A 27473-nucleotide genomic window follows, 5' to 3' on the forward strand; every position below is an offset into this window, starting at 1 on the left:
CCTCCTTGATTTCTTGGTTCCTTGCTACCTCCTGGGACTTCTGTGAAACACGCACGTGACAGTTTGTGGCACAGGACCTGGCTAGCTCTAGGGGTTGCTCTGGGAGTCAGAATTTGCTCCAACACTTCATGGACCAACGTGGAGCTCACTAACTCCTGGGTGAGTGTTCTGGATCGGTGCCCTGAGGGTGCCGGAGCCCCTACCTCCTCTTGAGGCTTCACACACAGTCCCCCTTGCAGCCACTGTGGCTCATCACAGGCTGGAGTGGGGGTGGGAGAAGACTTGGGGGTCCTCCTCCCTTCCTTGACCCGGTTGTGCCTAGGGCCTGCAGGCTGCACGGGGCAGAGGAGATGAAGACTTGGGGACTGGGTGGGGCCTCCGTGGAGGAGTGGAATAGTGGAGACAGAATTGGGAGCCGTGTTGGTCTGGGTTGGTCTGGGTTTGAGTCTCGAGTGGCACAGGGCACTCCCCTCTCTAGGCCTCAACTCTCACTCTATAAAATGGGGATAACAATGATCTCCTAAGTATTTGAAAACTGTTAGGTATTGTATGCTAGCGAGGGTCCCCCAGGGAGGAGGCTGGGCTCTGCCCTCAGAGCCCTCTGGGAGCCTATGGTGGGAGAGGGAGGCTAAGAAGGATTAGGTGACCAGATGGGAGTCCACAGAGAAGGCCCTTGGGAAACTCTGGCCTGTGCCATCCCAGCTAAATCGCGAGACAGCCTAGAGCTGACCTCATGTGACTGGTGGGGAAAGTGAGTTCTTGAGTCTAAGTGTGACTTGCTGAGGGAGAGTGAAGTGGGGTGAATGAGTAAATCTGGGGAAGGAAGCTGCGTTAAAACTTTCCGGGGGTTTTTGGTGCCGTTCAGCTCCTGCTAACACCTCCGGGGTTGGGGGGGGTGGGGGGGGGGACTGGGGCAGCACAGCCCTGGGCTGGGCCCTGGATGTGTCCTGAAGACATAGGGATTCACATATCTTGTCTGCTCCGGAAAGGGTCCCAAGCCAATTCAGGGATAATTTCTCCACCCCTCCATATCAAATGAGATGATAAATGAGAAGGATCTTGACAAACTATAGAGTTCTGTGCCTCTGAGGGTGCATGTGCCTGCGTGTGCAAGCCCTTGGGTGTGTATGCACAAGTGAAAATGTGCTCCTTGTGAGTGTGTGTGCCCGTGTGTGCCATGTGTGTACATGGACGTGTTCCCCTGGCCTGGCAGGGTGGGATAACTCCACGCTGCCCAAGGCTCCCTGTTTGGCTAGGGCTTTTCCCCTCTACACTTCTTACAATCGTTTTTTGTGTGTGTTTCCTTACTATTTCTTAGTTTACCAGAAAGGCAGCAGGCCATGGTCCAGAAACTTAGCAATTATATCAACCTGCTGACTCTTCTTCCCTCCTGCCTGCCCTCGCCTCTTCCTGTGGCTGTCCCTGGAGGGCCGGCTGCCTGGAGCTCCCAGCGTGGCCTGGTCTGCAGGCCTGGCACCTCGCCTGGCTCCTCTGTGCAGCTCACCTGCCACGCACTTGTCCTCCCAAGACTCAGTGCTGGCTGCTGTCACATCGTTATCCCATTGACTCTAGACACCATCCAGCACCTTCCAGAGGTGCTCTTACTATTCCCATCTTACAAGTAGGAAATAAAGCCTTAGTGAGGGGAAGTGGCTTTCCCAGAGTTACCCAGCCAACTAGTGGCATTTCTGGAGGTTAAAATGGAGCGACCTCACTCCAGAGACTTTAGTCTTAACTGCTGTGACTCACCTAGCGGGCATCTGCTGGCCCATTGGCTGGATGAATAAATGAAGGAAAGAACAAATGAATGAATCCCTCGGTCAGTATTGAGCTGAAAGAGCAGGTGAAGCGATCATAGCAATGGCTGCCATTTACTGAGCACCTACTATGTGCCAAGTGCTGCAAAGCGCTTAGATTGAGCCAACGAATGCGGCCAAGCTTACTGTTATCCCCATTTTGCAGTTGAGGAGGCTGAGTTTCGAAGAAGTTAAAGTGTGGGACCTGGGATTTGAATTGATCCTTCCCGGAGGAGGGATGAGTTGGCAGAGTCTGGCGACTGGTGCTCGCTGTAGCAGAGGCCAGACAAGACTCTCAGGAAGCTGCGTCTACAGGGTTCTCCCCAGTGACCCTCCACCCCACCCCTCTGGTCCTGGGCCCATTTCCTCTTTGTCTCTGAGATGGGTTTCTATTTCAGTCGGGTGGGTACTGCTGGCCCAGCTCCGACTCTTCCTCTCCAACCGTTGGCATGTCTGACAAGGGCCAGAGCCCCAGCCTGAGCAAATGGAGATAGCCTCCCATTCCCCCTGCCCTAGGGCTGGCCTTGTCATTAACAGATGCCACGGGAGGGCAGGCCTGTGCACGATGCAGCTTTGGGTCTGTGGAGATGGCCTAGGTGAGATCTGTGACATCGTGCCCAGCCCTGTGCTGGATGCCAGGGACCCAGGAGTGATAGATACAACTTTCCGCTTAGCCAACTTGGGACGCGTGCTGAGGCCCGGGTGGCTTAAGTCTGTAGTAGTCAGGGCAGAGCCTGGCATCCTGACTCCCAGTGCAGCACTTGTTTTGGGGGCCTGGGACAGAGCGAGGGCTACTCTGTGTCCCCAGGAGTGGTGTCAGAAGGAAAGTGCCAGCTCCGAAGGAAAACCAGCTCTCCCAGGGCTTCACTCTAGGGCAAGATTCCTCTAAGCCTGAGTCAGCTGACCATCCTAATAAATTGTCAAAAACACAAATTCCCCCCATCTGCCACCTGAGATTCTGAGGCGGGAGTGGCATCGAGAACTGCGAAGGGCCTGATGTTACCACATACCCAAGCTGACAGGTTAGCCTGCTGCATTTTAACGAACGCTGGCGGAAGGCCTGACTCCAGGTCGCAGACGAAGAACTTTGTTCCTCAGCAACAGAAGCAGGGAGAATGTCAGTATTAGCCCCAGTCAAGCCCCAGTTCCCACAAGGGCAATAGAACACAAGGCCAAGTTAACACCTGCGCACACAGTGGGTTGCATTCTAAGAAAGAAGCCTGGACCTGAGGCAAGTGGAATCTTTTATAACAGGCAGTCAGCCTGCCTGACCAGAGGAAGGCATGACCAAATGTGCAGGGGTTTTCCCTCCTGACGCCAGCCAGACACCGACTGAGGGGGGAGCACAGACCGCATAGGTGAAGGGTTCAGTCCCACACAGCAAGACTGCCCCCCCCCCTCAGATGCCAGTGACAAGTCCTGGACCTCTCAGGCTTCTGACTGACTGACTGGCTGTAACTCAGGAGTCCCTACCACCCCCTTCTCAGGTTTGATAGTTTGCTAGAATGGCTCACAGAACTCAGGAAAGCACTTTATTGAACTATTACCAGATTATTTTCTTTTTAAGATCTTATTTATTTGAGAAAGAGAGAGAGAGCACGTGCAGGCAGAGGGAGGGGCAGAGGGAGAGGGAGAAGCAGACTCCCCGCTGAGCAGGAAACCAGACGTGGGGCTCCATCCCAGGACCCTGGGATCATGACTTGAGCCGAAGGCAGACGTTTAACCAGCTGAGCCACCCAGACGCCCCTACTGGATTGTCATAAAGGATACAACTCAGGAACAGCCACATAAGGTAAGGTCTGAGGGAAGGGGCACGATCTTCCCAGCACTCTGATGTGTTCGCCAGCTTGGAGGCTCTCCAAACCCTGCCATTTTGGGTTTTGTATGGAGGCACCATTACGTAGACACGATTGCTTAAATCACTGGCCATTGGCAACTGACCCAATCTCCAGCCCCTTTCCTTTCCCTGGAGATTAGGGAGCAGGGCTGAAAGTTCTAAGTTTCGAATCAAGATTTGTTCTTTCTGGCAACCAGCCCCCATCCTGAAATCATTCAGGGGCCTGCCAAGAGTCAACTCGTTAGAACAAAAGATGCTCCTATTACGCAGGAAATTCCAAGGAATTTAGGAGCTCTGGGTCAGGAATCAGGGACAAAGACACCCCCCCCCGGAAAAAATACACACACACACACACATATATGTGTATATATATACATATGCATATATATATATAAAGATTTATTTATTCTAGAGAGAGAGCATGCATGAGCAGGGGTAGGGGCAGAGGGAGAGAATCTCAAGCAGACTCCCCACTGAGCGTGAAGCCGGATGCCAGGCTTGATCTCACGACTGACCCTGAGATCATGACCTGAGCCAAAACCAAGAGTCGGCTCTTTAAACAACTGAGTCACCCAGATGCCCCCCAAAAATATATTTCTCACACAACACATAAAAGTTACCATTTTAACCTTTTTTGAACGCACAATTCAGTGGCATCAAGTACAGTGCTGTGTAATCAAAACCACCATCCATCTCCAGAACTTTCTTGTCATCCCAAATTGAAACACTATACCCACTAAATAATAACTCCCCATTTCTCTCTCCCCCAGCCCCAGGTAACCAGTGTTCTTTCCGTCTCTCTGAATTTAGCTGTTTTAGGTACCTCATATAGACGGAATCATACAGTGTCTGTCCTTTGCATCTGGTTCAGTTCACTTAGCATAACGTTTTCAAGGTTCATCCATATTATAACACATGTCAGAATGTCCTTCCTTTTTAAGGCTGAATAGTGTGCTATTGTATAGACCACTGTTTGTTTAGCCATTCTTCCGCTGAGAGACATTTAGGTTGTTTCTACCTTTTGGCTCCTGGGAATAATGCTGCTGTGAACATTGGTGTATACATATCTGTTGGAGTCTGTTTAAAAGTAAGTTTCAGTGGGGCGCCTGGGTGGCACAGCGGTTGAGCGTCTGCCTTCGGCTCAGGGCGTGATCCCGGCGTTGTGGGATCGAGCCCCACATCGGGCTCCTCCACTATGAGCCTGCTTCTTCCTCTCCCACTCCCCCTGCTTGTGTTCCCTCTCTCGCTGGCTGTCTTTATCTCTGTTGAATAAATAAATAAAATCTTTAAAAAAATAATAATAAGTTTCAGTTATTTTTACCTAGAGGTGAAATTGCTGGATCCTGTGGCAGTTCTGTGGGTTGTTTTTTGTTTGTTTGTGTTTGAGGAACCGCCATACTGTTTCTCCCAACAGCTGCGCCATTTTGCATTCCCACCAGCACCGCACAAGGGTTCCAGCTTCTCCACATCCTCGCCAGTACTTGCTGTTTCCTGGGTTTTATGAAAGTAGCCATCCTAATGAGCGTGAGGTGGTAACTCATTATGGTTTTGACTTGAATCTCCCTAAGGATGAGTCATGTTCAGCATCTTTTCATGTGCTTATTGGCCATCTGTGTGTCTTCCTAGGAGAAACGTCTGTTCAAGTCTTTTGCCATTTTTTGAATTCGGTTGTTTGGTTTTTTGCTGCTGAGCTGTGGGTGTTCTTTGTGTAGTTCGGATCGTCATCTTTTTTTTCGGATACATGATTTGCAAATCTCTCCCATTCTGCACAAAAGTTTTAAATCTTGACGAAATCCAATTTATCTGTTTTTTCTTTTGTTGCCTGTACTTTTGGTGTCCCATTGTTCAGGGCTGCTTTGATTGCAAGTGACAAATGTAACTGGTTCAGGCAAGAAAGGTCTCATACGTTAATGTAAAGAAAAAGTCTAAGGTTCACCTAGATCAGGCTGGCCAAATCTAACAGTGACAACAGTGCCAATGAGCACTCGTTTTGTGTCCTTTCTCCTTGCTTCCTACATTCTCGTGCAAGTTCTTTATAGAAGAACCAGGCTTCCATAGCCCTCACCACTAATAATCCTAGAGGAAAAGGGAAAGAACCTTTCTTACTGATTCCACCAAAATTCCTAGAGCAAACTTGGGTTGGTTTCCCCTAAACCAATCACCAGGAAGGGGTCTGTATGGATGCCCTAACTGGTCAGCTCTGGGTCAGGTGCCCACTTTGAATGGACAAGATTACCATGCAGTGGGGGAGGGAGCTCCCCATAGCAAGAGATGCTTGACAGGCAAACATTCCTCCCCAGAAGAGGTCTGGGAAAGGGCATCCCTCACCTCAGACTTCCCATGGGGAGCCCTGGGAGAAGAAAAAGGAATCCTTTTAGTTGCTCCCTGAAGACCTCCTTCCCTGGAGGAAGCCCCGTGACTAGTGGGAGGGTGAGCCCCGGCAAGCTGGGTCCCAGGCAGGTTGGGCAGAGCATGGAGGGGCTGGATTTCGCTGGCACCTGAGAACCTCCCTACTCCAGCCCTAGTGTAGTGTAGGAGTGTAGAATGCGTGCTCCTAGCCCAGCAGCCGTTCTTTCTACTTGTGTACCTTGGGTAAGTCAGCTAACGTCCCTGTGTCTTGGTCTCCCCATTATGAGGATTGAATGGAGTATGGGACATCTGGCGCATATAAGGGTTCAGTCATCATGTCATTAGTAGTATTAGTTTGTGCCTCTTTTCCAGCCACGTTTGCTGGTACACTGGCAGCTCCAGCTATGTTCAGCATCCTTCAACATGCCCTGTCTAGCCTCAACCCTTGCTCTTCCCTCTGCCTGAAATGCCTTTGCCTCCATATACACTTGGCCATTTCATTGCTGCCTCCTCCACGGAGCCTGCCTGCAGAACCATCCCCTCCCCCTGTCTGGGCTCCCACAGGATTCTGGAGCACGGATGCCTGCCTCCCGATGATGGGTCTTCAGGTTCCTCATCTACACTGAACGCCTGAGGGCAGGCCATGGATCTCCTCCGTCATTGAGCTCCCAGCGGGAGTTGGCCTGGGGCAGATGTGAAGAGAGGGCGATCCAGGAGTGGTGGAAAGAGTACAGTGAGGAGTGAAGGTCCCAGGAACTGAAAGTAGCTCTGGGCCCTGCAGGTCGCATGTGAGGGATGGGGGCGAGTGCTAAGAATGGAGATGTCAGCAGGGTTTGCCTTTATCCCCAGGCCCTGGGGAACCATAAAATGCTTAGGCAAGGGAGTGGTGAGGTCAGATTTTTGCTGAGCAAAGATCCCTCTGGCTGCAAAAAGAAGATGGACTGGCTGGGGAGATGGAGGACAGAGCATAGGGTGAATGTGGTCTGGGTTGATGCAGGAACCACAGGATAAGACAAGGGGACAGTTTGACAGATGTTAGGCTTGGTGATTGATTTCAAGTGGGAAGGGGCAGTGGGCACACCCTGCCACACTGGCTTCTGTGGGTGAGGCTGGAGGCGAGGCTGGCAGGCACCTGGCGCTGACCACTTTGAACAGTCAGTAACCATATCCCCCATGCAGTCCCACGTGCTCCCCCCAGCCCATCCCCTTCCCTGGGTGGGTCCATGTCAAGCACAAGCCCAGACACTGAGGAGGCTTAGTCGCGTTCATAAGCTCCAGGGACCAAAGCCAGGCCTCTTCACCCACCCCACCCTGGGAGAGCTGGTGGGGCTGAGAACAGGGGCACCGCCTGGCTGAGCTGAGCTGATGAGATCATCTGACTCGGGCAGGGTGGGACCTGGCCCAGAGAAGGGACCAGCCTGGACCCACAGTTCCCCGGAGCAGATGGCACATGGTTTCTTCCTGTTTTGTCCTTCTCAGCTGTGCCTTGCAGAAACACAGGCTGGTGTGGAAGGGGGAGTGCCCCCCAGGGAACAGTGCTGTGCACAAGGGCCAGGCCAGGGCCAGACGCTTGTGCCGTGGGAGCTCCGCTCCTCACCAGCTGAGTCTCCTCAAGAATCATGAATCCAGCTGCCCACTGGCAGGGCCAGGACTAGGACCCAGGTATTCCATGTCCCACACCTGACACCCACCTCGAGGTCCAGAGAGCTGTGTTTATCACAGGAGCCGAATGCCTCTCTTCTCTGGGCCTCCATCTCCTCAGCTGCAAAATGGGTGTGAAGTGGCAGAGAGAACTCAGGAAGCTCTAAGGGCTCCCCCCCACCAGATGGAGAGGAGAGGGCCTACATGGGCCTGGCAGTTGGAGCAAGTTATCCCTCTGGACTCTTCACCTACCCTGGAGAGGAGAGTCGGATTGGAACAACAGCCATGAGAACAGGGTACAGGGGCAAAAGGCCCCCCCATGGTCTCACTTCAGGGCTGTAGGCCATCCTCTTGCCTGCTCTGGGCCTTGGATTCCTGGCTGTGACCTGAGGACTGGACCAGGGCGTCTCTGAGAATCTGCCTTCCTTCTAACCTGTCTTTTTAGCACTCTGGCTCTCAGGGCTTGTGAAGGGGTCTGTAGAAGAGGGCTGTGAGCCTGGCATTCAAGGCCTCTGATTTGTCCCTACTATGCCAGCCCTGGAGCCAGGACTCCACTTCGTGCCCTACTGTCTCTGACCTGGACTCTCACCGTATCCAAGCCCATCCACCATCCAGCAGCACTAGAGACCTCCTAATCTCAAATTTGATCACGCCTCTACCCTGCTTTACACACTGTCAGGGGCTCCTTGGTTGGCACCCACAATACAGAGGCCAAACCTGTAGCCTGGCTTTCAAGGCCTATTGGGACCTGGCTCTGAAGATCTCTCAGCCTCACCTGCTACAAACACAAACACTTGCAGTTACCCTGTGCCTTCATAGTTCCAGCAGGCCTCTCTGCCAGGAACACCCTCCCCTTTCCTGTCCACATTCCACCAAAGAATCGCCTCCTCCAGGGATCCTTCCTTGATACCCCAGGCAGGGCTAGGGGCCTCCTCTGTCTTCCTGTGACAGATGAAGAACCCTTCATCTGTCTTTTCCACCAGCTGGGGATCCTCAAGGACAGGGACCAGAGCCCAGTGAAGTTCCTATGCACTGTAAGGGTTCCTGCAAATACATGTCAAAAGAGTGAGTGAATGAATGAATGAATGAATGAATGAATGAATGAATGAGTAAATGAGCAAAGGTGATAAGTGAGACCATTTCTCAGCTGGGTTGTGATAAACTTATGAGTGGTAACAGAAGCCCCACGGAGTGAGTGCCTACGTGCTCCAGGTACTGGCTAGGTGTTCCATCCATTACTTCATCCGAGCCCCAACAGGGCCGTGAGGTGAGTATGACTATCTCTGTTTTATTAAGGACCTGAGGCTCAGAGAGGTAAAAATCACTGCTCAGGAGCTGTGGAGCCAGGACAGAATCCAGGCGTGAGAGGTGCCAAGCTCTGCAGAGGGAACAGTGATGTGTGGCAGAGGGGGGCAGGTGCCAAGAATGGGCGGTTGGATCTAACTGACCTTGGGTGGGAGATGGGCTGGGGGAGTGTATGGGACCACAAGGAAGAAACCCCGTTAACGAGGTTTGAAGAACTCTGGGTTTTCTAGGGAGCTCTGAGCAGAGAACTGTTCTGGAATGAATCCTCACGTTTCCTATGACTGGGGTGACGCTGGGGGTAGCTTGGGGGAACTTTTCCCCCCACCCTCACCTGCTGCATAATCAACAGCTCCTACTATTTTGTGATGTTTTCTCAAACCCATGTCATGAGCAATGTCAGGGTGTCAGTCCCCTCGTCTCCCCTCCCCCCCCCCAGAATCCCCAGCTGCCACCTAAACAGACATTCTGGAGGTGCCATTACCCAGCCTGGGCCCCACTCCAAATTCTCCGAACAGTCCAGGCCCATTCCTGGAAGTCACAGAGACAGCTCCCCTCCCCCAGCCTGCACCATCCTTAGGGGTGGGGGGGAATGTCAAACTCAAGTGACCTCACAGTGGCCTGTTTTTTCCCAAGGCCTGTTATGTCAAGATCACCTCTGAGATTTCCTAAGGATGGAGCTCAGATGGTCACTGGTTCCCATGGTCCTGTATTGCCAGTCTCACCCAGAAAGACAGGGTGCCCACCCCTCTTCCCTGAGCTGGCCCAAATGCTCCCTGCGGTGCCCTGCCCTGGGCAGATTGTAGGGGTGTGAGAAATGAGGGCGGAGAGGGCGGATGGGAGGCAGAGGACTCGTGGACAAGCTGGACTGTGAAGGAAGGAGCACAGCTGGAGGCACGAGAGGACGGGCATGTTTTGGGCTGAGGGGAAGGATTGGGCAGAGAGTGGGATCAGCACTGCGGGAGGCTGCCTGGGGCCCAGGAGGAATGAGAGACCGGGAACAGATTCAAGTTGATTTAGGTGGCCAGGAAGTTGAAGGAGGCCCTTCTGCAAGGGCACTCTTTGCTCTGAAGGAGGAGTTGAGGGCTGTTGGGGTTGAGGGTAGGGCTGACAAGAAAAACTGGGCAAAGGCTCTTGGAAGAGATGGGAGAGGGACCATTCCAGGACAGGCAGAGGTCTGGGGACTCGGCCAAGTGGGGTGGTGACCCAGTCGGTGGGGCCTCAGGGCCCTCAGGGCTCTCTGCTGAGTCACGTCCTCCAGCCACACTCAGCTCCACAGTGCAGGACCAAGCAGTCTGTTGGCGCTGGGAACGAGGGAGCCACATGGACTGGCTGTGTTCACAGGAACCCCGGGTCCTGAGGTAGAGCTCCAGGCTGGCAAGGGAAGGGAGAGGTGCCAGGAAGATGCTGGTCCAGGGTGCTGGAGGCCTCCACATCAGAGCCCCTGGTGCAGAGCGAGAGACGGTGTAGAGGCTGGGAGACTCTGGGAGGACCTCAGGATGGAACAGGGCCAGTGTTGAGGGAAGGGTCAAAGTGCCAGGGAAGACCTCAGACAGGGCAGGAGGGAGAAACAGGCAACCTAGGGCCACTGGGCCATGTCCTGTTCACCGTTCTCAGCTGGGACTGTTCACAGCCTGAATCTCACATACACAGCCAGAGAGAGGCAGGCCTACAGGTAGCTCTGAAGCCTCTGTCTTCCCCTAGTCCCCAGTAACCGTACAGACTGTAGTTTGCGGTACAGTATAACATCACACCTGGTCCCCTCTGCCCCCTAAGGGGATTTCTGCCCCCAAGTGCTCTCTGTGTAGACATTCGTGAGTCACCCCCAGAAATTCATCCATCCATCCATCCATCCATCCATCCATCCATCCATCCATCCATCCTACAAGTATTTATTGAGTACCTTCTCTGTGTCAGGTACCATCCTAAGCACTGGAGATGCTTAGGACATAGTGAAGAAAACATAAAAAACCCTGCCCTGGTGGAGTTTACGTTCTGGTGAGAGGAAACAGACAGTAACAAACAATCAGAATCATATGTCAAAAGATGGTAAATGCTATGGAGAAAAATACAGTGGAGAAGGGGAATAGACAGTGCGCATGTCTAAGGTGGGGAGTTGCCGTTTTAGCTAGTGTGGTAGGGGAGGGCCTCATGGAGAACGTATTGTTTGAGTGGCCACCTGAGGAGGTGACATCTGCCCAGTGGTCCTCATACACACGCCACACGTAACAATGTGCTCTGCGGCAGGAACCGCCTGTGTCACTGCTGACCCCCCACATTCTGAGCCAGGCAGCTGTCCTGCCTTGGATCTCCTCTTCCCAGGTCACTCCCCAGATGCCTGCAAAGCATGGTTCCTCCCACACTATAAATGGGACCCCGGTCCTACGTGCTTGACGTTTGAGGGTGAGGATTTGGGGTTTGGTGGAAGGCACTCCGGCCGATTGGAAAACCACCAACTGATTGGTGGCTTTGGCAAGATACTCAGCTTTTGGGGGGTTGCTCAGTTTTATCCTCCTAAAATGGTACGAAGAGACCATGCCCCTTTACAAGCCCCAAGCAAAGGGTTTTGTCTTCAGATTTGGAAACAGGCATGGCTCCCTGGCCTCAGGCGTGGTTTATGAGCTCCACCATGAGGTTTCCTGGGCCTGGACAAGAGCACTGGATTTGGCCCGTTGGAATGAAGACGAGCTAATGAATAGTCGTGGGACACTCTCTGCAGGGTGTCCTGGGACTTGGGGGCAGCCGAGCTCTGTAACCCCAGAAGCAGGCCAGACTGGGGAAGGGAAGCAGTGGCTAGGGGCAGATCTCAGGGTTTTGTGTGATGAAGCACATCTCCCAGAGAGCTTTCTCATGGTGGCATGTAGCGGCCTGGGAGAGATGGAGTGAGTTCTCTGTCATGGGAAGTATACAAATAGAGGCCAGACAAGTCCTGTCAAAGAGGCTTCAGGGAGCCTCCTTCTCTGAGGGGGTGGGGAGAGCTCTGGGTCAGATTCTCTTAAGGCCTCTCTTGCCCCGAGAGTCCAGAACTCAGAGCCCCGTCATTGACCCCTAGGCTCTGGGGCCCAGTTGGGTCTCCTCTCTCTGCCAGGTGGACTTAGGTGCTGGGAATGGTCAGAGCAGGACCAAGGCAAAAGAGCCATCTTTCATGAGAGGTAAGAGGTTCTCTGAGACTTGCTCCCACACCCAGACCTTACCCATGAGAGCTGTGGACAAATCTGCCTACCTTTGGGACCTCAGTGTCTGTCTGAAATGGGCAAGATCATAACCCACAATGAATACTCAGGCAGTGGTGGCAGTCTGCCCTTCCTGAGAGTTGGAATCTGGGGGACCCAGGTAGGCATAGAGGCGCTACTCCTACAGCCATTACCTTCCTTCCCCCTGACAAGTCTTCTTTGTCATCAATCAAGACGAAGATTTTTTTTTTTTTAAATCGAGCCAGGCAGCACCAAGGACAGAGACTTGTGGCTCATCTTCACAGACTAGGCTCACTCATTCAACATTTCCCAGTGCCACATGGGAGCTGGAGCCTCTGCTGGTCTTTGGGACCCCAAAGGCAAAGCAGACCTTGTCCCTAATTCCTAACAAAGTTAGAGAAGGGAGGGAGTCGGACTGACATTGACTCTCAGACTGGTCTTTTTTTCTGCCGTGACACTTGGCCCCTGTTTCTGTGTCCTATTTCAGGCTACTGTGTTCCTGAGCGGCAGGGTGGCATGGTAGACTTAATGTGCACCTGGGGCAAGTTCCTTCTCTCTCTGGCCTCAGTTTTCACACAGGGGAACGTTGCCTGTCTTCCTGAGCACACACTTTATCAACATTCAGTTCTATGTCCTAGTCCTGGCTTGCCACGACTCACTGCGTCCCCCTGAGGTAAGCCACCAACCTTCTCTAAGCCTATTTCTTCACCTGCAAACGGGGATAAGACACTCCACCACGCGGGCCTGTTGTAAGCAAATGGGATCTTGCAGCAAAAGCACTTAGCTCGGTGGCCAAGAAACTACAGATCTACAGTGAAGTGGCTCAGAAAAGTGAGGTTTGGGGAGGTGCAGTGACCTTCTTGGGGTCCCACAGCAGGTGCGTGATGAATCTAGGACTGGAAGCTGGATTTCCAGCTTTCCAGGCTTCTGCCCAGGGGCTACTGAAATGACACAGTGGTTACTCCGGGAGCTGCCGGAGGAGGGGCTCCCCTCAGGGAAAATGAATTGGGGGTTTCCCTGGCAGCCCCTCTGGGGATCAAGCTTGATTTGAGAGTCCCTCAGTCCTCACCTGCCCCTCTGCTGGTGGCCTCTGGGTACGTGCCCAGTTCCAGCCTCCCCTGAAGGGTTGTTAGGGCTCCAGGGCTGACCCTGTGAGCATGGGATGTAGAAAAGAGGAGAGGAGACACATGGAGGGGCAGGTACAGGTCTATAGGCAGGACTCCCGGTTTTAAGTGGCAGAATCCTAGGTCAAAGGGACTGTGGCAAAAAGGGAATTTATCAGCTCATGCCATCAGAAAGTCCAGTGGAAGACAAAGCTCCAGACATAAGTGGAACCAGGCATGTGCTATTCTCAGGAACCTGTATGTTCTCATTTCTCGACTCTGCCATCCCTTGGCTTTATTTTGCACTGTTTCCTTCCTGGTGGTGGTATCATCAGTGCACAGGACAGTAGCTGGCATATAGTTCACCTGGCTCTAGAAGCTCGAGGCTCACTTCCTACCAGCTTTGCAAACCCAGGGGAAAACCTGCCTCCTCCCCAGTGTTCCAGCAAAATCTCCAAAATGGACTCTGAGGCACTCAGCGAAGGTCACCCATCCACCCCTGAGCCAGTTACAGGGCCTGAGGAGTCCACTCTTCTCTCATGGGCAGGCCTAGGTCATGGGTCCACCACTCGCAGATTGTCAAGACTTGAGGAGGGGAAGGAGGGGATCCCCCAAAGGAAAAACAGGAGGCGGGCCATCATCATGAGGGGGGTCTGGGAACTGGGGGGAAAGAACTGCAGAGGAGAACAATGACTGCCTACAGGACAGGCCAGATAGCTGGACCTGGGCCATCTCTTCCCCAGAGGACTGGAGGCTGGTTAGCTGGGAGGATGGGTGGGTCCTGAAGTCACCAATAGAGGGTGTCAGCCAACTATACTCCTTGCAGGTAAACAGCGGGTTCTTGCTTGAAGGAGAATCCAAACGGCATACCTCTACAGGAGGATTACAAACCAAAAACAGAGGGTCCAGGCAGGGAACAGAGACCCTCTCACACTAGCTCCAGCAAAGAGGGGGTATTGGAAGGTGCTGGGATCTTCCTGAGCCCTGGGTGGGAAGTGCCACAGCCCATGGGCATGGACTGGGAAAGCTGGCACCACGGACTCTCCTGTCAAGGGCTGCCCTCCCTGGGACACTCCAGGCCCCTGTTCTCTCTCCCACAGTTCCCCAGCCCCGAGGCTGCCTGGAGCCTTCTCAGCCCTGTGCCCACGTGGGCCACATGGTCACTGATCTCTTCATTCACGTTCCTAAGAGAGAACGTCTTGCTAACTTTGCCAAGCCTCAGCTTCCTCGTCTGTAAAGCAGAGGTGGAAATTGTGAAGAGTAAATGAGATGCAGCATTTTGCGCAGTGATGGTGTGAGGTCAGCGCCCAATAAAAGCATCTGTCCCCACTGTGGTGGGGGTTGTCTACAGCCATACCACCCCGAGCGCACCCGATCTCATCCGATTGTGCTGGGGATTACATGAGCTCAGCTGAAGGGCCTGGCGCGTAGCAGTGGTGCGGGAGACGCAGGTTCCCTCTGTGCTCAGCCTGTAGGGTCAGAGAGAAATTAAAGAAAGCAGCCTCAACTCCCAAATTCCCCAAAGATACAGCTTCCCCTTCCTTGCGCTCAAAATGGCTGTTTCAGTTCCAGCTTTAATTCCTGTCGAGTAGGAGGTAAGAAGGGGAAGTCGAAAAAGAGAAGAGAAATCGAGTTTTCTGCTTCCCCTATACCCTTCTTCTACCGGATTTGCCTGCTTTCGCAGCCAGCCGGATGCCACTGGTGGGACCCAAACTCCTCCAAGAGTGGTGGGCGCTGCCCCCTGCCCACCGTCCTCTCGGCGCCCAGAGGCACTGACATCCGCAACCTGGCCTCGGGCTGGCTTGAGGCAGGCTCCAGGGGCACCCCTGCCCCAGGCTGGATGCTTCTGGGTTGGTGATCGTAGCAGAGGGCATAATGACCCTGGAAGGCAGGCACCATGACTCGTTTATCACGTGGAGACTCAGGCTCAGGGAGCGTAGGTGGCTCCCCCCCGGGTCACTCAGTAAGTTGGAGATGGATCCCAGTCTGTCTGACTCCTCAGGGGAAGGAAGCTGAGTCTTGATCCCTGTCATCCTGTGCCCTTGCTGCTAAGCTCACAAGCCAGAGGCCAAGCAAGGGGGTTTCCAGGCCGTATTTCCCAGAAGGCAGGCAGGCCAAGGTTAGAAGGCCTCTTCCCACATCCAGCCTGGTCTGGGCTGGTTCCTGGCTGGCTGGCAGACAGTGACTCAGGCTTCCAGCTCCTGCCTCTGGCCTCCTCATCCCTTGCAGATAGGAGGGTCTTGGAGCAGGGATGGGGAGGGAGCTACGGAGTCATCTAAAGGGGATCCTGAGACCGTAGGATCCAAGCAGCCCAAGGAACTTCAGCCCTTGCCAGTTCTTCCTCGCATCTATCCTGAATTGTTTCTGCTGCAGGCACAACTGGGTGGTGGATGCCTGCTGTTGGGGCAACACTCTCAGGGCCTCTACCTCAGATGAACAGGGCTCCACACTGGCCCTATCCCCCTGCCAATGTCCCCAGGGGCTCCTGTGAGCCACATTGACCAGGTGAAGCTCGGAGAACAGGGCTTGAGCTGATATGGGAATAATAAATGGCAAAAAGGCTGGGGAGTGGGTCAGGAGGAACCGAGGCTGGGAGCCCAGTCCTGAGGTTGCTCAGTGCCAGCCCCAGAGGGGAGGAGGCCTCGGGGATGAGCAGACCTGCCGCACAGCCCAGCCCCCACCCCAGGGCAGCCGGCAAAAGGCTTGAGGCTGGCCATCCCAGGCAGTCTGCTGGCACCATCTCATGGCCAGAGGCCCTCAGTGCAGGAAAGACGATCCTCTGGGAATTTCCTGGCTCAAATTTCTAAGCTTGGATTTCAGGGAAACCATGGATAAGGGGTTTGAATTAAAATGTTCCCTGGCTGAGACACCTTGGGAAACTCACTGACCTTTCCTGAGTCTTACTTCCTTTATCTATGGAATGGCGAGAACACTCCCCAACCACCCACCTAGAACTGCAGATAAAACATCTGGCAGAGGGCAGGCTGTTAAGAAATGACACTGGGTGCAGAGGACCCAGAAATTAGTGCGGACTGCCGTGGGCTGATGGAGTCCAAAGTGGGGGCACTTAGGCTGTGCCTGGAATGGATTCATTCAGTTAACAAGAATGTATTGAGCCCGTACCACGTGCCAGGACACCTCCCCTGCATGGTTTCATTTATGTCTTACAGTAGCCTAGATGGCAGGTACCACTGGTCATTCTCATTTGAGAATGAGACGTGAGAACTACAGGAAGGATACACAGGGATTATTTGGAGAAAGTTGGGGGAAAAGCATCCCAGGCAGAGGAAACTGCACGCACTTTGGCCTGGGGGCTGGACGGCCTGGTGGGGAAGGGCTGCAGTGGGACTGGAAGCCCTGGCAGGCCTGGGAGCAGGGTAAGGGCACTTGGGCTCTGTGTGGGAGGTTTTCAAAGGGCCTGCCCCCACAGGCTGCCACCGGGTCCCTCTTCACATGACACATCCCATGTTACGCTGTTCTTCATTTCTCACATGGGTTCGGCTCATTCCCCACCTGCATGCTTCTTGCCTAGGATGCCCTCTTCATTCTTCATTCGCCCAAGCCCCCCTGGCCCTTGAAGGCCCAGCAATGGACACGCCTTCTCCAGGGGCCATCCCGGGTCACTCGTCCGAGGTATGCCCATAACCCCCAAGATCTGAGCTCTCCCATCTGGGCCCCACCCAGATTGCCAGAACTCAAACTCAAGCCTGCCCTGAGGCTGACACCTCCAGGAAGCCCTCAGAGCTGCTCCCATTCTTGGGACAGACACTGTGATGGGGTGACCACTGGAGGTTGTCCTGGGACATCCTGGGACAAAGGACAGTTGCTGGGCTGAAGGCTAGGTCTCCTTGCCCTCCGGGGCTCCAGCACCACTAAAATCAGAACAGGAGGCCCACACTTGCAACAAGCACAAGCAACCTCCTAGCAGAGAACTGAATAAACAGTAGGTGCTCAATCCTTGCACAACTGACCAAGTGTTTACCAGCAGTTCAAACCTGAATTTTCAGTTTGACCCAAAGTTTTGGCCCCAATTCAGTTCCCCAATCCGCTTGCCTGTAAAATGGGTTTGGGTGAGATGTCAGTGCTTACACCTTCCAGGTAAAAAGAGTCCTCCCTCCCGCTGGCAGTTCATCCTCACAACATGCTGGTGGCCAGTAAGACCATGTTCTACTAAGGAGGCTCAGAGAGGGGAAGGGGCTTGTGAGTAGGGGCCAAATAGAACAAGAACCTGGGCCTCAAATGCCCAGGGCCCCCCGCCCCCCTCCCCTAGTTGCCTTAGCTGCTCCCCATCAAAGCCTACCTCCTCCAGGTCACCCCCCTTCAAATGCCGCCTCTACTACTGGAGCTGGCCTCCTTGGGACAATGAGAAGCCGCCTCACTTCCTCTGGCCGTCCTAACAGCTGTGAGTCTTGGTTTGGGAGTGAGGAGGGGTTGGAAGAGGGCTTGGCACCGGCAGGGAGACTCTCACTCAGGTGAGTTTTCGGGGGCATCACCTCTATCCCCACAACCCACACCCATCACTCCCAGTGGCTCCAGACCTGCCATGTGGAAGGAGACAGTGAGTGCTAAATGGATGTATGTGGGAAGATCTGAGGGCATACAGTAGGTGCTCAATAAATGGTTTTGGAGAAAAGGGAGAGAGGGAAGGAGGGAGGGAGAAGGTGACCAAATAAGCAGATTGCCAGGTGAAGGGAGGGACATGTCAGTGAATGAGCTATTGAATGAATAGAGAAAGGAGGATGGTTGGGGGAGTGAGTGACAGGAAGGTGGCTCTGGGTGTTACAGCTAAAGGGGGAGCCATAAGCTCTTTAATCACCAACGTGCCCATTTGACAGATGAGAAGACTGAGAGAGGGCTGAGGAGAAAGGAAGCGGCTGGGTCTGTGGGGGTGGCCTTTGACCAGCAGCCTCTGGCTCTCCCCCCACCTCTCTTTCTACCCCCTCATCACCCTCTTTCCTCTGCTGGGGTGGGGACGGTTCCGGGAAGGAGACCTTTTCTCCACCTCCTCGCTCCTCTAGGCCCGGTTTCCGCCAGGCCTTGGTGTTGGGGGTGGCAGGGAGGGGGTGGCCCGCGCAGGGGCTATTTCAGTCAGAGACAGCCCTGCCAGGAAACAGAGGAAGCCGCCCGCCCCATCGGAGGTGTTGCAGCCCGGGCTGCAGGCAGGAGAGTAGAGCGCCTCACATCTGGCCTCCCCTTGCGCCAACGCATCTGAGGCCACCAAGGTGCTTCGGGGACAGGACCTGCATGTGAGTGTTGGTGCACCTTGGCACCATGGGCCAGCAGGAGGTGGGCATGGGGGCTGGACACAAGGAACGTGGTACTTAGGGCAGGCAGGCTGGGGCCAGCAGTGACCTAAAGGAGATCCACGGGGCGGGGGGGGCAGAAAAAGAGACGCAGAAAGGAAGAAGCAAGACTGGACCCGGAGCTGGATGGACACTCAGTGCTTTGACAGACAGACATGGGGTGAATAGCACTTTGTGTGAAGGGAACAGCAAAGACGAGGAGACCGGAGAGGAAGTCTAGATCTCGGGCTCTGAATGGCCGTGTGGCAGTGGCAGTGTCGGTGTCTCAGGAACAGTGTGGCAGGATGGGAGGGGGCAGAGGGGAGCAACCAGGGGTGCCTTGAATGAGGCTGGAGGGCTCAGCCGGGAGCTTGAATGTCAGGAGTTTGAGCTTTTCCTCAAAGGGCAGAGGGATGCGGGGAAGGATGTCATCAGAGCCACTTGCTGGAAAGCCCCCCGCCATAGTCAGAGTGGCCGGAGCCCAGGAAGACATTGGGGCCTAAGCTGGCGCAGGGCTCAGGGCCCGAGAAGGAGTGACAGCCGTGAGAGCTTGAGGAGCCAGTGTCAGCTGCTGCCCAGAGGCAGGGGCCAAGGGAGACCTCCTTCGGAACCAGCCCCTGCCCTGCCTCGGTCCTCAGCAGGCAGTGTATGAGGAAGCCAGGGTGACAGCCAGGCCTGCCTTTCTCCTCGTGTAGCCTCTGCCTCCTTCCAAGAGGACTGGTCTACCAGGAAGTGGAGAGCAGAAAATATCTGGAGCCTCGAGTCACCTGAGGCAGAGGGCTCTCTCTTGGGGTGGTATCTGAGAACAACAGGCCTCCCAAAAGAGTTCAGAAGCAGCGCACTGTTCCTTCTACCCCCTTCTTTCTCCCCACTGTGACCGTCTGCCCTAGCAGGCTGCTGCTCTCCTCTCCAGTCCTGCCTGTTGTACCTTCCTCCCCACCTGCGGACACCCCTCTCCACCCAGGGATTTCCTCTTCAACCCCATGGGTCATGTTCCACCCTTCATCCTCCTCTGAAGAGTCTCTTCTATCCCGTGGCTCACTGGTCTCCCTCTTCAGGCTAGCATATGGATATGTGTAATTCTCCAGCTCCGTCTCTCTATCCACATCCGTATCTATATACTGGGCCTGCATGCATCCGGTGGGCAGGAAGTCCGCATTTCGATGCCTGGCACCTGAATGCGTACATGGAAGAAAGGCCTAAACGAATGAATGGAGAGATGAATAAATGAGCTTTCTCTGCCTGTACTAATCTTGGCTTCCCGGCTACAATGGGGGGCCTGCCATGCTTCTGCCTCTGGCTTCTCCCCATGCCTAACTGGCTTTCTTGAGCACCCAGCATGCCCAGCACATGGGCTGAAGCCCCACAAAGGGTTTTTCATAATTAAAGGTAATATGGCATGTGGGATACAGACTAGAGAATCCAGACCTCATTTTGCCGTTGCCCAGAATCTGGGGAAAATATTTTCATCAAAATCAAAGTTAAAGTTGGAAGAAATGAGTCTGGGTAGTTATGTTTTGCTCTAACATTACTTTGAAAAATTTCATAACTTGACTTAGCAGGGTATATTCACATTAAGAACAGCTAACACTTGCCCTGTGCCAGGCACTAATCTTCCTAACAACCCTATGAAGCAGGTATATATGACCCCATTTTATAGATGGGGAAACCAAGGCACGGAAGTCCAATAATGAGCCTAAGGCCGCACAGTTCACATGTGGCAGAGCTGGGATTTGAACTTAGGCATCTGGACTAGAGCTCATATACTTGGCCTCAACCCTCTATCCTGCTCTGTGTGCATTTGCAGGACTTCATATTTTTTCCTTCGCTTCAGTTTTTCCCATCTGGTAATAGGGAGGGGGGTGATCTAACTCACTATCTCAAAGGCTTTGTCTTACAGGTCCATTGGATTTAAGTTGTGAATTCTTGCTGGACACCAGTAAATGTGGACATGCCGGTTCGGACGTAGGTATCCAGAAGTCAGACTTACCTCACCAGGGAACCCCTTAAGGCACTTGTGCTGCTGACTCCCCCAAAACCTAGCCTGAGGGAAGAGTGGAGGGATGAGGTGAAGGATACAACATCATAGCATGGCATTTATTAAGCACCTACTGTATACCAGGCCTATGACATGTTTTATTGATAAGAACACAGACCCAGAAAAGGCAAGTGACATGCCTTGGGTTGAACAGCAGAGAAGTAGGGGAGCCAGGATTTGAATGAGGCTTGCCTAGCTCTGAAGTTGGGTTTATAACCTCTCCATTCCATGTCCATGGGCCACACTAAGTTGCATCCTCTCAGTCAGGTGGTTGGGTGCTGGTTCTGGCTCTGCTTCTAACTCACTGAGCAAGATTGAGGCATCACAGCCTCTCGCTGTGCTGTATTTTCCTGTCTATGAAATGCAAGCAGTAGGAGGGCCTAGCTGCCTCAGTTGGTGGAGCGCAGGACTCTTGGTCTTGGGTTGTGAGTTCAAGCCCCACCTGGGGGTGTAGAGGTTACTTAAAATCTTAAAACAACAACAACAAAAACCAAACAAGCAAGCAGTAGATTTGGCTGGTCCTCAGCCATTTGCCTTCAGGAACGCTGTTCTCACTCTAGCCACCAGGGGGTGCTGTGGCCCAACAGCTGTGCCAGACAGGCATTTGTAGCCTCAAGTCAGGTGGAAGGAGGCCTAGGGAACTCCTGAATCACTTTTTCCACCCATTTTACAGATAAGAAGATAGCAGTCAAAAGAAGGACCATGGCTTTGGAAGGTGGAGTCCAGGCTGAGGAGGTGGGCACTGCCCTTTGTCAGCTCGCAGTGTGTGGACGTTCTATTTATGTTGATTAATTAAGGATTACCAGGGCCTTCTCTGCTCTGGACCCCAGACTGGGCTCTCAGACACAGAAGGGCATCAGGCCTGGCACTTCTCTTCAGGAGGTTCCGGTCAGTGTAGGAGAGACAGACAGGCAGGCTCACCATGACCACAATCTCCAAACTCTAAAAAGCCCAGGGGAAGCCCTGGATAACTTGATTTAGTACCTTTAATCTCATGTCATCCTAAAAGATGGGTGTATCATTCCCCCATTGTTCAGATAGGAAGATTGGGACTCAGATAAGGTATATTACTAGCCAAGGTCACATAGCTAGTAGGTAGCACAGGTGGGATTCAAACTAAAATCTGTCTGGGGTACTTGGCTGGCTTAGTCAGAAGAGCGTGTGACTCTTGATCATGAGTTCGAGCCCCTTGTTGGGTATAGAGATTACTTAAATAAATAAAACTTAAAAAAATATTTAAAACAAAAAAAACTAAAGTCTGTCAATCTCTACTTCCAGAGGAGACATTTGACTAGGGTTTTGAAGGATGAATAGAAGGTTGGTGGGAAATGAATATTATAGAAAGTGAACTGGATTTTTCCCAAACTTGAGCTTTACTGTCTTCCAGGTTTCCTTAAAGTGAGGGCCGTGTGGGGCCTCCATGGGGTGGTGAGTATCAGAGATGGTTAAGGTAGAGATCAGGGCCCAGAGAGAGACAGGGACCTGCTGTGTGGTCAGTGAGCGTGGTTACTGACAGGTTGTGTGTTGCTTCCCCAGCCTCTCTGGATATAGGAAGCATATCGGTCAGCCATGGAGTGGGACAATGGTACAGGCCAGGCCCTGGGCTCCCCGCCCACTACCTGCGTCTACCGAGAGAACTTCAAGAGACTGCTCCTGCCACCTGTGTACTCAGTGGTCCTGGCGGCTGGCCTACCACTGAACGCCTGCGTCATTGCCCAGATTTGCACGTCCCGCCGGGCCCTGACCCGCACAGCCGTGTACACCCTGAACCTGGCCCTGGCTGACCTGCTCTATGCCTGTTCCCTGCCCCTGCTCATCTACAACTATGCCCAGGGTGACCACTGGCCCTTTGGCGACCTCGCCTGCCGCTTGGTCCGCTTCCTCTTTTACGCCAACCTGCACGGCAGCATCCTCTTCCTCACCTGCATCAGTTTCCAGCGCTACTTGGGCATCTGCTACCCGCTGGCCCCCTGGCACAAGCGTGGGGGCCGCCGCGCTGCCTGGCTAGTGTGCGGGGCCGTGTGGTTGGCCGTGACGACCCAGTGCCTGCCCACAGCCCTCTTTGCCGCCACAGGCATCCAGCGTAACCGCACCGTGTGCTACGACCTGAGCCCACCTGCCCTGGCCACCCGCTATATGCCCTATGGCATGGCCCTCACCGTCATCGGCTTTCTGCTGCCCTTTATCGCCCTGCTGGCTTGTTACGGCCGCCTGGCGCATCGTCTGTGCCGCCAGGACGGCCCAGCAGGGCCGGTGGCCCAGGAACGGCGTGGCAAGGCAGCCCGCATGGCTGTGGTGGTGGCAGCCGCCTTTGCCATCAGCTTCCTGCCCTTCCATGTCACCAAGACAGCCTACCTGGCAGTGCGCTCTACAGCCGGCGTCCCCTGCCCTGTGCTGGAGGCCTTTGCAGCTGCGTACAAGGGCACGCGGCCCTTTGCCAGTGCCAACAGCGTGCTGGATCCCATTCTCTTCTACTTCACTCAGAAGAAGTTCCGCCGGCGGCCGCATGAACTGCTGCAGAAACTCACAGCCAAGTGGCAGCGACAGGGTCACTGAGTTCACTGGGGCAGGACACCTGGGACCAGGGCACCAGGAGCCCCTCCAACCCCAAACCGTGCAGAGAAGTAGTGCTTTGCTCAGCTGGGCATGGCGTGAGGCCCTCCATAGACTCCAAAACCTCACCCATGACTGTTCGTTGAGGCCTTGCTCTGGAGCAGGCCCTGTGGGCACAGAGAGCCAAGCTTGGACCCGGCCCTCCAGAAGGTCCCAGGCGGCCCCGGAGAGTCATGAAGCCACGCAAAGCTGCTCACAAAAATTGAGTGTGGCGTGTACCGCAGTGGAGGACTGTGCTGTATGCTTTGGACGCACCAACACAGGGACTGAGGGAAGATGGGAGGAGGAAGGGAGAGCTTCTGGAAAGGAGCATTTGAGCTGGATTTTGAGGGGATGAACATGAGCTCTCTGGAGGTGTGTGATGTTCCATTCATTCAGCAAACCTTTACCTATACCTTGTCCTTGGGCCTGGGTTCATTCTGGGGCCTTGGGAGAACCAGTCCTAGCCCTGCCCCATAAAGGTGCCCAACTTACTGGGCATACAGACACTTGACACGGTGATGTCAAGGCTATGACAGAGAGAAGCATGGCTGGGGGGGAAGGGGTAAATAGAGGATGCCCATGATCCAGTCCAAGGAGTCAGGAAAGATCTCTTGGGATGGGGATGGGGGGCATCTGAACCAGATATTGAAGGCTGAGTGGGAGGTCGGCCAAGAGAAGTGGGAGCGTGTTCCTATGGCCTGGGCCAGCCCTATGCTAGACTCTGCCCTGGGGTAGGGAGATGGGTAGGGAGAGCTGGGGTGAGGAGCAGGCTTCTGGCCTCCTGTGTGTGAAAGTTGAGAAAACAAGAGCTGTCCCATGGCCACCCTCCAGACGACGGCAAGAGTGGCCCAGATGTTCCAGGCTGTGGGGGGCTCAGCAATGGGAGGAATCAGGGAGCGCTTCATCAGAGAGGTGGAGCTTGAGCTGGGGAGGAATCCAAAAGGCAGAGAGAAGGCCTTCCTGATGGAAGGCACTGTGTGTGCATAAAACCCAAGGGTAGAGATGTGCTGAGTCTGGCAGTAAATCAACAGCGAGTGTCACTGAAGCCCAGGAGGGGGTGGTGTGGGTGGGACCAGAGCATTAAAGGCCAGGAAGAACCCCAGACCCCACCTCTTCTCCACCTACCTCTTCAAATTGCCTCTTTCAGCCTCAGGGTATCCTGGGTGCCTGAGGACCCCTCCGCCAGGCCCCCCAAGTGAGGGGAAATAGCCCTTCAACACTGCTTCATTCTAGAAGAAGTCAACAGCTTGAAGAGACGCAGAGGCACCGGGAGGCTGCAACATGGAGGTGCAGGGGTCCCGTGGCCAGGAGCCTGCCAACCAGTCTCAAGACAGACTGTTCCATGAGCTCTGCTCCTGCCTTCTCAGCTCCATCTTCTGGCCTCTGGGAGCCCTGGAAGCTGCTGGAGGCCACCTCATGGAGGCATCTCAAACACAGACTTGAGCCTTCAAAAGCTTTGGAAAGGCATCTTCACTGAAGATCTCTGAGGAGGCAAAAAAGGGGATTCCACCACATAAGGCCTCTTTACCTGCTCTCCTCACCCACCCCTCCTTTCTGCCTCGTCCCGTACTGTTCCTCATCCTCTCTGCAAGTTTTCCTCCTATCTCTAGCACCCCGCCCTGCCCCACCCCCCTCCCTTCTCCCCTCCCCACCCCCCCCCACCCCCCCGTCCCTGTTCCCTCCTCCCAGGTCTCAGCTTTCCTCCTGTAGAACAGTCTAGCCTGCCCTTGGCTGCTGGTGTACCACTCAGACCCCATACACAAACCAGCCATGACAGAGTCTACCTTCTCAGAAGGTAGAGGGGAGAGAGGGCAGGGCCGAGGGACAGGGCTAGGAGGGGAAGGGCTGCGTAACTCAGTATTTTTCTTTTAGCCCTGTCTCGTCTCCAAGGCTGCTGGGCCACGGGGTCCTTCAGAGTAGGACTCTGCCAGAGTTAAACTCCCTGGTCCTGTTGGAGACGTGCTGGCAGCTGACTGAGGAAGGTGGAAAGCCAGGCCCAGCCCATCCTGGGAATCCATCAAAAGTGCCCTTCTGCAAGCAGAGAAAGACAATTATCATATGATTTCTCTCACCTATGGAACCCAAGAACTAGGAAGATCGGTAGGGAAAGAAAGGGAGGTAATCAGAAGGGGGAGTGAAGCATGGGAGACTATGGACTCTGAGAAACAAACTGAGGGCTTCAGAGGGGAGGGGGTGGGGGATGGGATAGACTGGTGATGGATATTAAGGAGGGCACATATTGCATGGTGCACTGGGTGTTATATGCAAATAATGAGTCATCGAAACTTGCATCAGAAATCAGGGATGTACTGTATGGTGACTAACATAATGTAATAAAAAAACATTAAAAAAAAAAGTGCCCTTCTGAAAAGGCTGGTAGTACAGACAGAAGGAACGTTGATTCTTTGGGTCACAGTGAAAAGATGTGAGGCGATGTCAGAAGAGGTCTATTCCCTATACTCTGCGATGTCCTGCCAGCCAAGCAGCACAGATATCAGCTACCTTGAGTCTTGTTCCGAGTCCGAGACCAGACTCGTCAGCTGTCTGTCACGGGGGAGTAGGGGAATAGAAGAACAGAAGGCAGAGGGCCTCTGTCCACAGTGCCCGCTGAGCCCTGAAGAGAGTCCCAGATGACCGTCCGAGCAGACTGCCAAGAACTGTGTTTAGTTACTTTTCCAAGAGCGGAAATTCTGGGCCACAGGTGACTTGCATTCCCAGCTTCCCTTTGTGAGGCAGAATAGCGTCAAGGGCGGAGACTCCAGAGCCAGGTCACCTTGGTGTCTATCTTGGCTCTACCACTTAGTAGGGGTCTCACTCTGGGCAAGTTGTTTAGCCTCTTTGTACCTTAACTTCCCTAGCTGTAAAATGGGAATGGGAATGATACCTGTCTTGTAAAGTGGTTGTGAGGGTTAATATGTGCCAAACACTTAGAATAATGCCTGGAACACAGTAAGCAAGCAGCGCAAGGGCCTATTATAATGATCTTGCCCTTAGTGCAAACAGATTCCTCCGGCATCGCTCTCTAGGAAACTGGCCTAGGAGTTTCTAAACAAGGGGCTTTGTGCGGGGGACTTCTCCTTTTCCTTCACCTGGGAAGCAGCTGGTCTTTTAAGAAAAAAAAACTCAGCACACTTTTTTCAGAACAAGGACCAGAATCCATGAGCCCCATCTGTTCCTCTAAGAAGGAAAAGTCATTTATTACATGAAATACGAGGGACTTCAAGTGCCCTTTGGGGAGCTTGAATTGCCCCCTTCCTTTTCCCTCCTTTTGTCCCCACCTCCCCACTCTCTCTCCTCACTTTAACCCAGGGCACACTCCGTGATGGGGGATCACACTGGGGATGTCTGCTTGCTGGGGTGGAGACAGAGCGGACATAGACCGAGGTGTGGAGGTAGAGCGTGGGGAGGGGTCGGGGGAACATGTGGGTTCACAGGGGTCCAAGGTGATTCTCATGGCTTAGGGAAGACTTCCTGGAGGGAGCGGTGCAGCTGGGGCTTGAAGGGTGGCTATAATTAGACTGAAGATGAGAGGGCCAGGTTGTTCCTGGTGAGGGGAAGAGCACAGCCCAAGGCATGGAGGCTGCTGGAGGACGGATAGGATGGGTTGTGGCGTGAGATCAGGCTGGAGAGCTGGCAGGGCTAGAGAGTCAGAGGCTTGGTGCCAGTCCAGGGAAGCAGTGGGGAGCCACGACAATGACAGCAATGGCCATTTGCTGGGCTCTGCAGGTTGTAGGCACCACGCAGTGTGCTGTATACACATGTTCTCATTTAATCCTTACAACACCCCCAATTACAGATGGGGAAACTGAGGCCCAGGTGTGGGAATTGACAGCCTTTCTCTAACCCAGATACTAGAAGCCCCCTCTACCTCTCCCGTCCTCCCTCCCTTCCCTTTCCTTTCTTCACTTGCCTTCCAAGTGTCCACCTGCCTCAGCCAAAGTAACTGAGGACCCCTTAGGAAGTTGTGACAGACACAGATAAGTGCCAATCACAATATCAACCCTCTTTTAATTGGGCACATGGTCTCCTAGGATAAAAACTTCATTTCCCAACCTCGCTTGCAGCGAAGTATAACCGGGTAACTTAATCCTGGGCCATGGGAGATAAGCAAAGTATCCCAAGGCAGTTTAATAGGGGGAAGGGGTGAATGTCTGTAAAAGAGAGGTAGTGTCTGTCCTTTGTCTCCCCTCTGTTCTTACTGCTCACAATGGGGACATCACAGCCGGAGCACCATCTTGGACCGTGAGAAACAGCTTGGGTTTCTGACCATTCCAGTTTGGGACCACCTAAATTTGGACTTTTGCCTAAGAGAGAAATAAACTTCTTTTTTAAGCCA

General features: G+C 53.8%; 1 protein-coding gene across 11 annotated transcripts; it reads left to right on the forward strand.

Annotated features, from left to right (window-relative positions):
• Window positions 1-27473, forward strand: P2RY6 (pyrimidinergic receptor P2Y6). Of its 11 annotated transcripts, none has more exons than XM_087868141.1 (5): window positions 1-159; window positions 17532-18468; window positions 20405-20469; window positions 21216-21277; window positions 22094-27473. In XM_087868141.1, the coding sequence occupies exons 3-5, from the start codon at window positions 20448-20450 to the stop codon at window positions 23096-23098; spliced, it is 1089 nt and encodes a 362-aa protein (XP_087724267.1). In that variant the 5' UTR covers window positions 1-159; window positions 17532-18468; window positions 20405-20447; the 3' UTR covers window positions 23099-27473. The 11 variants fall into 11 exon arrangements, with proteins under 11 accessions (XP_087724267.1, XP_045672291.1, XP_045672287.1 ...); XM_045816335.2 differs by having other exon boundaries at window positions 17532-17624; window positions 22079-27473; XM_045816331.2 differs by having other exon boundaries at window positions 17532-17624.

This window comes from Ursus americanus, chromosome 16 (genome assembly GCF_024610735.1).
Source record: "Ursus americanus isolate L20-20 chromosome 16, mUrsAme1.1.p, whole genome shotgun sequence".
Taxonomy (NCBI): Eukaryota; Metazoa; Chordata; class Mammalia; order Carnivora; family Ursidae; genus Ursus; species Ursus americanus.

Bases quoted from the DNA above. Each gene is read 5' to 3' on its own strand.
- P2RY6 (XM_087868141.1), top strand. From the start codon at position 20,448: ATGTGGACATGCCGGTTCGGAC. The intron at 20,470-21,215 runs GTAGGTATCCAG...CCCATTTTACAG, and splicing joins GTGGACATGCCGGTTCGGAC to ATAAGAAGATAGCAGTCAAA. The intron at 21,278-22,093 runs GTGGGCACTGCC...CTCTGGATATAG, and splicing joins GTGGAGTCCAGGCTGAGGAG to GAAGCATATCGGTCAGCCAT.